Consider the following 12,016-nt stretch of genomic DNA (forward strand, 5'->3'; position numbering starts at 1 on the left):
TGCAATGTTCATTGATCCTTAGACATTCAAGATTGTGTGATCATTCATTTCAAAGAAAAAGTGTTCAATTAACCGTGCATTCAAGATTGAGTTTTAGCGTTAATCATGCATTCAAAGACGAGTGTTTAATCATGCAAGTTCATTCCAAAATAAAATTAAGGCAAAAAATTGCAAGCAATATGGTTAGTGAGAAAATATCCCTGCAAAACCACAAGTTAGGGCAGTGAAAATGTAGGACAAACATGAAACAATCTTGCAATGAAAAGGTTAGCAAAAAATTTGGTCTTTGAAAGAGAAAACAGATATCTAAATGGCATCAAAATCTCATGAAACTAGCACGATGATGATGGGTTTAGAATTAGCTTTCCGACGATATTTTATTTTTTGAAAACGGAGTTTGTATGCTTAAGTAATGAGAAAAAAACCAAAGGCTACTCCTTATGGTCTAAAAGGGCATGTAGATTGCTGATGCAGTGTTGACATCAGCGACCTGTGAGAAAAACATTGATGGTTAAGTGCACATCAAGCAATTTTTTTTTTGTTTTTGCACATTTTTGAAAGAAAAAGAAATATGGTTTATAGAAAAAAGATAAATGCTATGTTGAAAAATTTAAAAAGACCATGAACTCTTTTTTTAATTTTGGTTTTGGTTTGTGTTGCATTTTTAAAATGAAAACAATAATATAAAAATTTTTAAAAAAGGAATTGCAGGATGGAGGTAGGGTTTTGAGCTCGCGAGTGGCGGCTTTCGGCGGGCGCAGGTGGCTCGGCTGCGAGCGAGAGGGTTTAAAGCGGCCCCGCATTTGTAGAGTGAGGTGGGTGGTTGGAAAGGTCGTGATAGAGCCACGGGTTATGCAATGAGAAACAAGGTTTTGGTGGCGTGTTCGTGATAGAGGCGGGCGACGTAAATGCAGAGAGGAGAGGTTTGCGGGGAGGCACCGAGGGGTGAAGGGGATAGAGGGCAGAGGGGGTTGCAATGGGTGGAGCGGCTAGGGTAAGCCATGGCGGTAGAGGCCGCGAGGTGTGTGGCAAAAGTGGAGGCCGTGGTGGGGTTGAAGGACAGGTGGTGCAGAGGCCGTAGGCGGGGCTTGGGAGGAGGGAACGGGGAACTGTCGAGTGGTAGAAGGGTTACAGTGGGCCACAATGTATTGCATAAAAATGTAATAATGGAATAAAAGCTAAGCAACTCATGCATATTCCTACATGATTATGCAAACCTCAAAATATGCAAGATAACATGTAACTAAGCATGACATGAAATCAAAAGAGAACATAAAACCATTCAAAATATCACTATGCAAACCTCATGAAACCATCAAGTGATTGATGATTTCACACTATAGGATGTGGTTTCTCACAAATCTAGTAGCATAACAATGAGGTAGAAGGTGCTTCTTGGAAATGAGGAGAGAGCTCTCCTTTTATAGGAAAAGAGGTGCAATGGACGGTTGAGATTGAATGCAAGATGGAAGGCTAGGATCTCTTAGGATCAATGAGGTGTCCATGAGGTGGAGGCCAAATAGACTCCATGTGGATTAGGGTTTTTGACCATTCAAAGGGGGCAAGATGCTCACACATGTGTGAGCAACCTTTGATGTGACATGTCTATGACAGGTGTAAGAGGGTTGGAGGCTCAAGGTTTCTCACACATGTGTGAGACACCTTTGAAAGTGATGGGTCAATGACATGTGTAAGAGGGGTGGAAGATCATGTTTCCTCACACATGTGTGAGACACATTTGGTTCACATGTGAAAGGGGACAAAGGTGTAAGTGTGTAAGAGTCACATGTCACATGTGAGTAGGTTTTGCTAATCCTTTGATTAGGATTGTGCAAATGAGTAAGGATGCACTTAGATGGGAAACTAGGATTAATTAGTGGATAAGTGGATTGACCTAGGTTAGAAGGATGGGTTAGGTTAGGAAAGTGAGGTTAGGTGAGGGTTAAAGTTAGGAGCCATGTGCTTAAATAGGATTAAATTTAATATTTAACTCCAAGAGGGATTAGGCAAGGATTAATTAAGTAAACAAAGTATTTAATTAAAGGGGATGGGTTAGGATGCAAGGGGAATAGGTTAGGATTTAAATAAACCTTAGTTTATTTAAATCAAGCAAAGGTGAACATAATTAAATAAGTGTAAAATTTATTTAATTAAAGGTAAGGGAATTAAATAAATAATAAATATTTATTTAATTGGTCATGATAAGGGATTTGGACAATTTTAGGTGTCTACACTAGTCCATCCAAAGAGATCCATCTAGTACCACTGTCTTTAAGAAGCTTCCTCCCATGAGTAAGTCCTTGAGTAAAGTGTTGAAATTCCTAGACTCATTTTGGACTTCAACAAAGGTATTGGTAAATCTCTTTGATTAAAGGTTTCACTTTACAAACACAACCAAAATTGTTGACAATTCCAAAAGATAGATTCATTCGATGGGTCTTCCAATGATTGAGAATAACATAGGGTGCCAAATCATTCTAGATCTTTTTGCAAAGACCACCTTTATGACCTTGCATAACTGGAGCTCTATTTGCTCCAAAACACACCAACTTTTTGGAAATCTCCATATTATCCATACCTCAACAATCAATTAGAGTACTCTTTAATAAATCATATCATTTTTTGGTTGTTGCACTACAATTCAATTTAGCAACAAATAGTAGAAAGGGTTGACAAAAAAGATCATTTATAGTATAAACATGCGTGTGCACCCAGGAAGTATTATCAATTACTGTAATTTCATCTGGGGACAATGCAATAAAATTTTACTATTTTATTTTTGCCTTCATATCTTCTTTTTCAACCCGTGCAAGACAACTAGCCCATTCCCATCCACTGTTTACTGACCAGTGACTGTTCAGATAGTTTCAAACTTTAAAAAAGTGTCGTAAACCAGTAATTGGAGGGTAGTCCATCATAGAATGCCCTCTACTCAAAATATAAAATATGACACTTAAATGGACAACTTTTTCTATATTTTCCACTTCCACTGCTTTCCCAAGGAAATCTTCAATAAAACCTTTTACTATAGAACACTTCTCCCATAATTTCTCATGTAACTCATATAATTCAACATTCTTGATATGTAGACAGTTGTCCTTCACTTTCCAAGTTAGCATAGCATAGATTTTTCAACTCCATCTATAGTTTCCTTTTTGTAAACTTTATCGACATGATTTTCTATGATATCAAGTTTAAGCTACAACCTCTTCTCCTTCTTTGTTATCTCTGTGCAAATCTTACATCTGCATTCTACAGGAGGCTCACCATCAATTGGATTGGGCATTGATTCAATGAACCAAAAGTTTTTCACCCATTCTAATTGAAAATTCCTTTTGGATAGATCCTAGAGAGATCAATCTTTTTTTTTTATTCCAATTTTCTTTTCCCCTTCTGTGCACAGACATCATTTATGACATCAGACATCATTTATGACATCAGACATCATTTATGACATCACTTTTGGTTTTCTTACCCAAGTCTATAATATCATTTTGTGACTCCCTACTCAGGGGAACAACCTCAAAATCATGTTCAAGTTCGTCCTCAACTAAGATAGCAGGTTCACCAACTTGAACTTCTTCAAAATGGTCTCCAACTTGTGATGAATCTCCTTTTTCAATATGCACTAAAGATGTAAGTTGTGAATCTTGTAGGTTGCCAACATTTCCACCACCAAAATATGCGGATAAGGTTCTACGTTTTGGTGGCTTCTCTTGGCTTTTAGGGATCCTACTAGAACCACTCTTGTTTGACATTGCAAATGATAAAGGCTGCAAAAAATATATCAACTTGTTGAACAAAAGAGTCAAAGACTATGATAATAGACTACTTAGACTACATATGATAACAATAATATGATTTGTTCACATAAAAATGGTATAACTACTACAGTCTATGGTACTACCCAATAAAATTTGCAAACCTATCTAAGCATGTGAGATGTCGATAGAAAAAATAACTTGTAGGCACCACATAAAAAATAAATTAAAATTAACTTACCTTCTATGAAAACCATGGTCCATGAGTCACATTTGCTCAATGGGCAATGCACTCAACACTCTGAAACATTAACAACAATAAGAAATGCCAGTCTCCAAACTAGAAAAGAGTGAATTGTGTAGAATAATAGTATCTTATGAATGCATATATACCAAACTAGGTTGGCAAATTGCATAGGATTAACAAGCAAGAACGTAAAACATAGGCAAAACACACCTTCTTATGTAAGCCTAAAATATAAAACAATTGGCTAAATGTGGCTGGTGGTTGACATACGTTGGGAAAATGGTATAGGACACCCAACCCAAGGAAAAATAATTGGTTATACTAATGGAAAAATAATGCTGTTCAATAAGAAAATAACATGTATAGGATGGCAAATTTTTTAAAATAATTATATATCCAAAACCTATATTACAGTGGTGATTGGACTGAGATTTTCAATCAATCATGTGAAAACTAATGGGCGACTAGCATGGGCTCTAGACCCAAATCTTGTAAATTTTTGGCAATGCGGTTGATCAATGTTACATGCTCTATTTGCTAATTGATGATCAACTGATGAGATAGGATAGCCAAATGGTGAAGATTCATCACTAAAATAATCTTTGCTTCCAATACGAAACTAATGGTATCAATATTAAGTGAATGTGATATAGAGTTGTAGTCACAAATATTTGACCCAATAAAATATCTTACAGGCTTACATTCTCAAGCTCATATTTTGAGTTTTTATTTTAGGATTGGGGGATAATAGTGTTGAGAGTGAATCTTATTGCTAATAAGCACATTATTAATTTTTTGTGTAGCTAGGCCACAAGGGAATTGCATTTTGATTATCCTCTTGAAAATAAATATTGTTGAAAATAGTAGGAAAGGGCGTAATATTTAGTTTTAACATTGTTTGGCACCAAATTGAAATGTGGCACGATTGATCACTCTCCAAAATGATTGAACACTCGACCTCCTAAGGGGGAGAGATGATTAAATGCATTTGAATATAGGGACCTATCCACATATTGAACATATATGTGCGTAGAAAGTCTTTTGTAATTAATGAGCATGTTGCCATGCTAATTGTGCTAAATTTAGCTACAAGATTCAACGTCATTGTCTATTATTGTTATACTTGTGTGGACTTAATCAATAAACCCAACACATACATGTAATTGATGTTTTGATAATTATTTAATTTTTATTTCAATTATTGGTCACGACTTTCCAATTGGATAATGTTTTACCTATTTTGCTATTCCTACAAGGGAAGGCAAAATAGTGAGAATGGTCAAGTTTAAAATTATTATGTATAAGGGTAGGATGAGCTCATGATATTGGGAATGACTTAATGTTAAGATCACTTTAGATAGAGTGTGCATAGAAGTCAATGCAAACAAAAGAGCACCGATCAAATCTATAAGGGTGTGTAACTTAGAAAATAATAATAAGTAGGTGTTTAGAAAGATGTGTAATAAAATAGATAAATATCATAAAATAAGGAGTCCAACATTATAAAAAATATGCAAGATATTAGAATGTCTACATATCTAAACACCTCCGTTACACATAATCTTAAATGAAAATAATATATTCATATTTCACCATCCCAAAAATATCTAGAACATAAGTAATTAAGAAAATACTTAAAAAAACTATATAAAATATTAATATTCAATATTCAATATTTAATATAGAGACTAAGGATAACTAAACTAGGCACTGGACATTTACCTACAAAATAAACATTGTTCAGTTCTATATGTCCATATGATCTTTTAAAACAATAGAATTTAATAACTTTTTTACCATATGATCTTCACGATATGCACCATATGACATTTGTTTTCAACATTTATTGATTTTTCTATAAAACAAATCTTTTAATACATTTTATATGAAGATTAGACAACACCCTCTTTTACTAGAACATCAAAATCATGAATGAGGTGGCAATGTGTCCAAATTTCTACCCCTCTAATAATAATATCAACACTAAAAAATGAATGATATTATATTGATGTATGGAGCTCCCCATAAAGCACCCGGTTCCATGGAGGCTCCTGCTCCTCCCTAGCTCACGGTCATATTGGAAAGAAGGGCGTTGGAAATGAAATGTTTGTAGTATTCGGTTGTTGCTACAAATATACAACCCAATGATGAATCCCTTTTGTTGTATTTTGGCGGGCCTTTGTAGAATTCTGTTGTAGCTACAAAGCTTCACTATTTCACAGCATTTATTTGTTGAGCGCCAAAAAGTGTTGTATTTCTTCATTTCATCTCATTCTGTTCAGCTGTTCAGAAATAGAGATACAGCCGTGAGCTCCACAAGTGTTGAGGTATCCCTTTTATTTCTTCATTTCATCTCTTTTTGTTTCTCAATTTATCTCAATTTGACCAGGTTAATCTGTATACTCTGCTTCTGAGTGCAAGAGAATGAAAATTTCTTCATATGCTTGAGGTTTGATCATCCTTTTGATCAAGTTTAGTATTAATTTCCGAGAATTTGTAGCAGCTCTGCGTTGGGAGATTCAGAGGCTTAAAAGAATGTTTTATTCTCATCAATTGTTGGCCAGAAAGGCGCCTCTAGGCCAAATATGGTATGGTTTTGGCTTTTATCTCCAACCTTTGACGGTGAATTTATGTTTATTTAGCTCACAATTTGCGTTTCTGAAGGATCGCGGCCACAATGCACTCTAAAATCAACAGAAGAAACGTTGACAGAATTGACATTGTCGACATCTGGTATGCCCTCTGTTCTTCCTTTAGCTTTATTGTTGTCTTAAAAAGTGGAGATCTGGTATCAATGCTCTTCGTTCTTCTCAAATTTAGCTTCACTATTGTCATGCCTGGAATTATAAATAAAAAGGAAAATTACAAAGCATTATTTTAGAAGTTATTCACTCCATTATTTGGACTGTGCAGTGAACAAATTCTCAATCCAGCTGTTCCACTGGCTCTGAGGCTTTCTGGAATTCTAATGGGTAAACACAATCTGTCTGTCTTTATTTGCACAATTTTATTATTATTAAACTTTCAAGCCTATTACAATGCAATTGCGAAAACAAATTTGCAGGTGGTGTAGTAATTATCTACAACAAAAAGGTCAAATTTCTCTACGGTAACTAATCTTCACTCAACTTCCTTCGAAAATTCGTTTTCTTAAGCAAAGCATTTTTGTGACTTCACCTAACGTTGCTCTGTTTTGATGTTTGCAGATGATGCAACCAGGTTCATGGTATAATCGTCGTCTGCATTCACCACATAGCTTTGATACGTATTTTATGGCTGAATTCTTTGCCTTGTAATCGTTTTTCTCATTCATGTGACATAGTAGGACAAGATCTGTGGTGGGATCTGGAGGCTGTGAGATGAAGGCTTGATTCTAAAAATGCTCAATTAGAATAATTTATAACGTGATCTGTGGCTTAACAGATTCAGATCAAAAAAGATATCACAAAAAGTCGCGTTCCTGGTGCTGATACCACTGTTTTGCCGAAGGGAAGATCTCAAGCCAAGTAAGCAAGTACATAATATTTAATAAAAATATAAATAGAAAATATATGCAAAACTTTTCCGCTTCATTTTATGGTTTGATCATCAAATTCTCCTCCCCAGGTTCGAGAACATAACTATAAATTACGGCCTTGACGAGTTAGACGACATTGAACAGCTGATGGCGCATCCTAAGGAACGACATCAAATCTCTTTGGTAAGTGATTAATTTCAGAAAAAATAAAATTCGATAGTGCAATTTTCTTATCAGCTTAATTTCATTTGTGTTTGCTCTGTAGGAGGAATTTTTCCTAATTCCTGATGTAGAACCAGCTGCTTCCTTCAAACACCAGAAGTTTCAAGGTAATTTGGTTACACATTGTAGGATACGTTTTTACCCCCAAAATAAACATAAATAATTCCTCTTCTTCTATGTAGCTGATGTCGAAAATATCACACTACCGGATGATAATTTGAGATTTGGACAACGGTTCCACGATAAAACTCTAATGTAAATTCCATGCATCCCTGTTCCTATTTTATGTCTGTTTAATGGGCGTTAGGATTGGCTATTCTTAACATCGATTTAACATATGGAAGGTAGATTACATTTTTATATTGTATTCATAGACCCGAGAAAAAAACAAAAAAAAACATTTCAGGTTTGATGAAGATAGGCTGGTAGCAGAACCAGAAAATGACATTCTCCCTCCTGAGTTGAATTTATGTACAGAGCAGCAAGGTATGTTTACTACAACATTTTTTCTGGCAAGGAAAGTTTTTGTATAATAGACATTGCGCTCACACTCTTCCGCTTGCAGATGGGGAAAATCCGAAAGAACAGAACGGATTTAACATAAATGAACTTCCGAAGGAAGTAGGGCAACAAGGGGAGGCTCAACCTGACGGCCCTAAATCGGTATTATGTTTTAATTAGAACAATAATATATAAGTTAAGAGAAGGGTAGAGAAGGTGATTTTCAATTTCTGTTAATGGACTAATTGTGCATCGCTATTTCCTTTATGAAGCCCGAGCCCGATGCACAGAGCGTTCAGCCTCCTATCAAGCGTACTAATAGGCGTTTAATTAACAAAAAAAGAAAGAAGAAATCCATCATTTTCGATGAAGATTTTACTGTAATTCCTCCTCGAGTGTATCAGGAATGGCTTAATGATCCATCCGACATAGTCAAAGATGATACGCGTAGGCTCAAAATTAAAAAGGTAATCTCTCTGCTTCAATTCAATTGTATTTTGCATGGAGTTGGGTGGGTTTCTGCTTTGATCGATTCTCAATTTAGATTAATAAAGAAGTCCCCAGAAATCTATATTTGTGAATTAATCTGTATGGGTTAAGAGGTTTTGCTTGACGATCTACTGAAGTTTAGCTTTTAGACATTGTATATTTTAATATTCAGTCTATTCTGTTTCCTTCTACAATGTATTTCAATAGCTCTGGATATTCGTATAAGTGTTCCTTGTTTTTCTGTAAGGAACGGGCAAGGCACCGCAATTCCGCAAGAGGGGAGAAATTGATGTCGCTTCCATCGACTTTGTTCTTTTCCACATCTGCCGAATTGCCATCTGAGCCCTTCTGCGCAATGCCTTTGTTAGAGTTGTGGGACCAAAATGTTCTTGGCCGGAACAAAGAGAAAATACAAGGTATGATCTCAAAATTCACTTGTACAATCTAGCAGTGGTTTTTTAACTGTTATGAGATCAGAGATGTTTCTTATTATTATTATTACATTCATCTGTTATATATTTCATTGAGCTTTTAAGTTTTTGAATGCAGCATTATCTGATTTGGCTTTATAATATATGTTTAATTTATTTTATTTTAAAATTTACTTGTTTTTCTTCTTATTTCTTGTCACAGAAACTCTTGGAACTAGGATGAGGCGTTCATCTTTGACAGCTGAAAGGAAAGAAGATAAAGAGCAGTCAATAAATTCCGTTAGTTTTAATTTAACTCTTTTGATTACTAATTGAAAAGTTGTTTGGAGAAATTTTGTCTCAATGTAAATAGTTTTTCGTGTTATGTAGGCTGAAGCTGAGCCTATAAAAATGGCTCAAGAGAATATCAACATGAATGAAGATGTGGAAGTACTCGTGCCCGACTCTAGAGAGAAATTGCGAGCCACAATTGCAACCCCAGATTTGGCTTTCGAAATAATGGGATTAACACCAATTCCTTCAGGTCATGTTATGCTTCTCCTTTTAAAACTGATGGTAATATACTCCAATTTATAAAAATGAAATATAGTCACCTTGAGATCTTAGTGTAATGCACATTTGATTTTGATTTTTTTATATGTATATTCTTTCCAAAGTTTCTTATGATTGATGTTTTAACAAATTCAATGTCAAATATATATTCTAGAACATATTACTCATATTTATTGGGCTAAATAATTGCAGGTCAAAGTGCTAAATCTAATAAGGTGACCCCAGCATCACAACCATTAGAATCAGTAAAGGAGGATTCAATCCCAACAAATAGAAGGTATAAGTAAAATTGATTATTTGATTAATTCAATAAAAAAAAGTAAATATTTGTGCTGAATTTATAATTTGATTTAATTAGATCTAAAAGAAGGAATATTACACCAGATGGACTTGGTTGTGTCCATCCCAATGAAGAAGACATGGCCGAGAAAGTTGGTAGTCCCGAGTTTGAAGTAATCTCGGGTGAAAATCAAAAACTTAATTTGAGCCAATTTGGTAAGCACACTGATCCCAAAAACACAATTCATGTTCATAATTGCATAATTAGATTGAATTCAAGCTTATTCTTTACAAACTTCCAAATGCAGATTTGATGGTAGAGACAGGGCCTTCTCAACCAATGCTCTATCAAACACCTAAGGAATCCATGGACCATTTAACAGGGAGAATTCTCAAGTGAGTAACATTGCTATAGTTAACTAGCTAATATTTGGAGGATTGATCACATTATGTTTTACTTTAGAAAATCTATTACAGTTCACCCTTCTATCTTTCTTAGCAGTTCCACTAATGTAGAATCAAATGGATAATATGATATAGTTGTCGTACAAGTTAAGCATATCTAAAGCTTAAAAGAATAACAATTGTTTAGCACTTCATGAGAGACATCACGAAGACTTAATGTTTATTTTAAGTAGCATTTTCTTTTATTCTCTTATTGACATAAAACACTAATTATGTTAAATTCTTGCTTATCTTTCCAAGACTTATAAATATACATATATTATTATTTGATTGTCCAGCCATTTTAGAGATCATTTTACCACACCAGGGGTTCCACCAAAGCAATCTTTGAACCAATTGACTGAGGGGATGGATAGAAGACAAGCGGCTAGACTATTCTACCAAACTTGTGGTAAGGTTTAAAAATAAGTAATTATCCTCATTGGTTCACTTGTTCACTTAAATTATTTAATAACTAAAGCCATTACTATTGACTTCCAGTTCTAGCTACCCATAAATATGTGAAGGTTGAGCAAAATGAGGCATATGGAGATATCATGATCCAAAAAGGACCTAATCTTTGATGTTCTTAGCTACATGCAAGGAATAAATGCAATATTCCATGCATAATTGCATTTATAAAAGTATTTTTTTGTGTTATCATAAATTGACAAGTTATTTTGAAGGAAAGGCAACCATTTTTAGAGTCCTTACAATTTCAAAGTTTGTAAGCATCATATAACTATTTCAATTCAATTTTTGAACCTCAACAAATAGAATTTTCTTTGAGGTCTTGGTTTTGTTTGTCATTGTAAAAGAATACTACTTAAAATTACAAAAAAGAGAAGATTCTATATATTTTTAGAACTCCACCTACAACTTGTGTACTATTTCATGTGATCAAACATTTTGTAAGAATTTACAAATACACTTAAAATGAATTATATTTATACAACATTCTTTGTTTTAAGTATATTATATTATGAAATTATATATTTATATTATATAAATATTATAGGGAATGTTAAATATAATTATATTATATATTCTAGATATAAAATAAATTCAATAGAAAGGAATCTAATGACAAAGAAAAGTATGAAAACTCAAATTGTTATAAAACACAAAGAATCTAGATAAACTAAATCTTAATAATAAATCTATGTACCAACTTTAAGTTATTTATTTATATATTTTTAGAACTATTTTATTTCTATGTTTTATTTATAAATTAGTTCGTCCATCATATTTAATATTATTTGATTTAAAGATTTCATTATGTCATCTAAAGAAGGTTGTATATATTGTTCTATTACACGTAAAATATATGAAAATGAATTCAATTAATCTATGAAATAAAATAAATTGGTAATTTCTTTAGAATTACAATGATTTACATAAGTTATGTAAAAAAAACTAATAAAGTTGTTGAAAAATAAATAAATTAATAAAATATTTTGAATAATTCATATCCATTTTTGAAAATATTTATTTGGAAACAACTTATCAAATGTAGAAAGGAGGGAAAAGTAGAAAAATATTTAGACAATCTTGAACAAAAGAAGAGGAACAC

At 33.7% G+C, this 12,016-nt stretch overlaps 1 protein-coding gene across 2 annotated transcripts; it reads left to right on the forward strand.

Annotated features, from left to right (window-relative positions):
• The first annotated feature begins 6,168 nt into the window (after positions 1-6,168).
• Positions 6,169-11,394, forward strand: SYN1 (Rad21/Rec8-like family protein). 2 transcript variants are annotated; one of them, XM_089789757.1, is made up of 21 exons: positions 6,169-6,335; positions 6,509-6,596; positions 6,673-6,741; positions 6,922-6,980; positions 7,073-7,117; positions 7,215-7,234; positions 7,432-7,514; positions 7,615-7,708; positions 7,791-7,854; positions 7,930-8,002; positions 8,154-8,233; positions 8,313-8,410; positions 8,521-8,715; positions 8,985-9,153; positions 9,371-9,447; positions 9,538-9,691; positions 9,913-9,997; positions 10,079-10,215; positions 10,308-10,395; positions 10,743-10,855; positions 10,945-11,394. In XM_089789757.1, the coding sequence occupies exons 2-21, from the start codon at positions 6,544-6,546 to the stop codon at positions 11,025-11,027; spliced, it is 1,839 nt and encodes a 612-aa protein (XP_089645883.1). In that variant the 5' UTR covers positions 6,169-6,335; positions 6,509-6,543; the 3' UTR covers positions 11,028-11,394. The 2 variants fall into 2 exon arrangements, with proteins under 2 accessions (XP_089645883.1, XP_089645882.1); XM_089789756.1 differs by having other exon boundaries at positions 6,512-6,596; positions 10,945-11,318.
• Positions 11,395-12,016: the final 622 nt, after the last annotated feature.

Source organism: Cupressus sempervirens, chromosome 6 (genome assembly GCF_028749045.1).
Source record: "Cupressus sempervirens isolate cs-2001-9-10 chromosome 6, ASM2874904v1, whole genome shotgun sequence".
Taxonomy (NCBI): domain Eukaryota; kingdom Viridiplantae; phylum Streptophyta; class Pinopsida; order Cupressales; family Cupressaceae; genus Cupressus; species Cupressus sempervirens.

Coding starts and splice junctions, on each gene's coding strand:
- SYN1 (XM_089789757.1), top strand. CDS start 6,544: ATGTTTTATTCTCATCAATTGTTGGCCAGAAAGGCGCCTCTAGGCCAA. Junction 6,742..6,921: donor ATTGACATTGTCGACATCTG/GTATGCCCTCTG, acceptor TGGACTGTGCAG/TGAACAAATTCTCAATCCAG. Junction 9,692..9,912: donor ATTAACACCAATTCCTTCAG/GTCATGTTATGC, acceptor AAATAATTGCAG/GTCAAAGTGCTAAATCTAAT.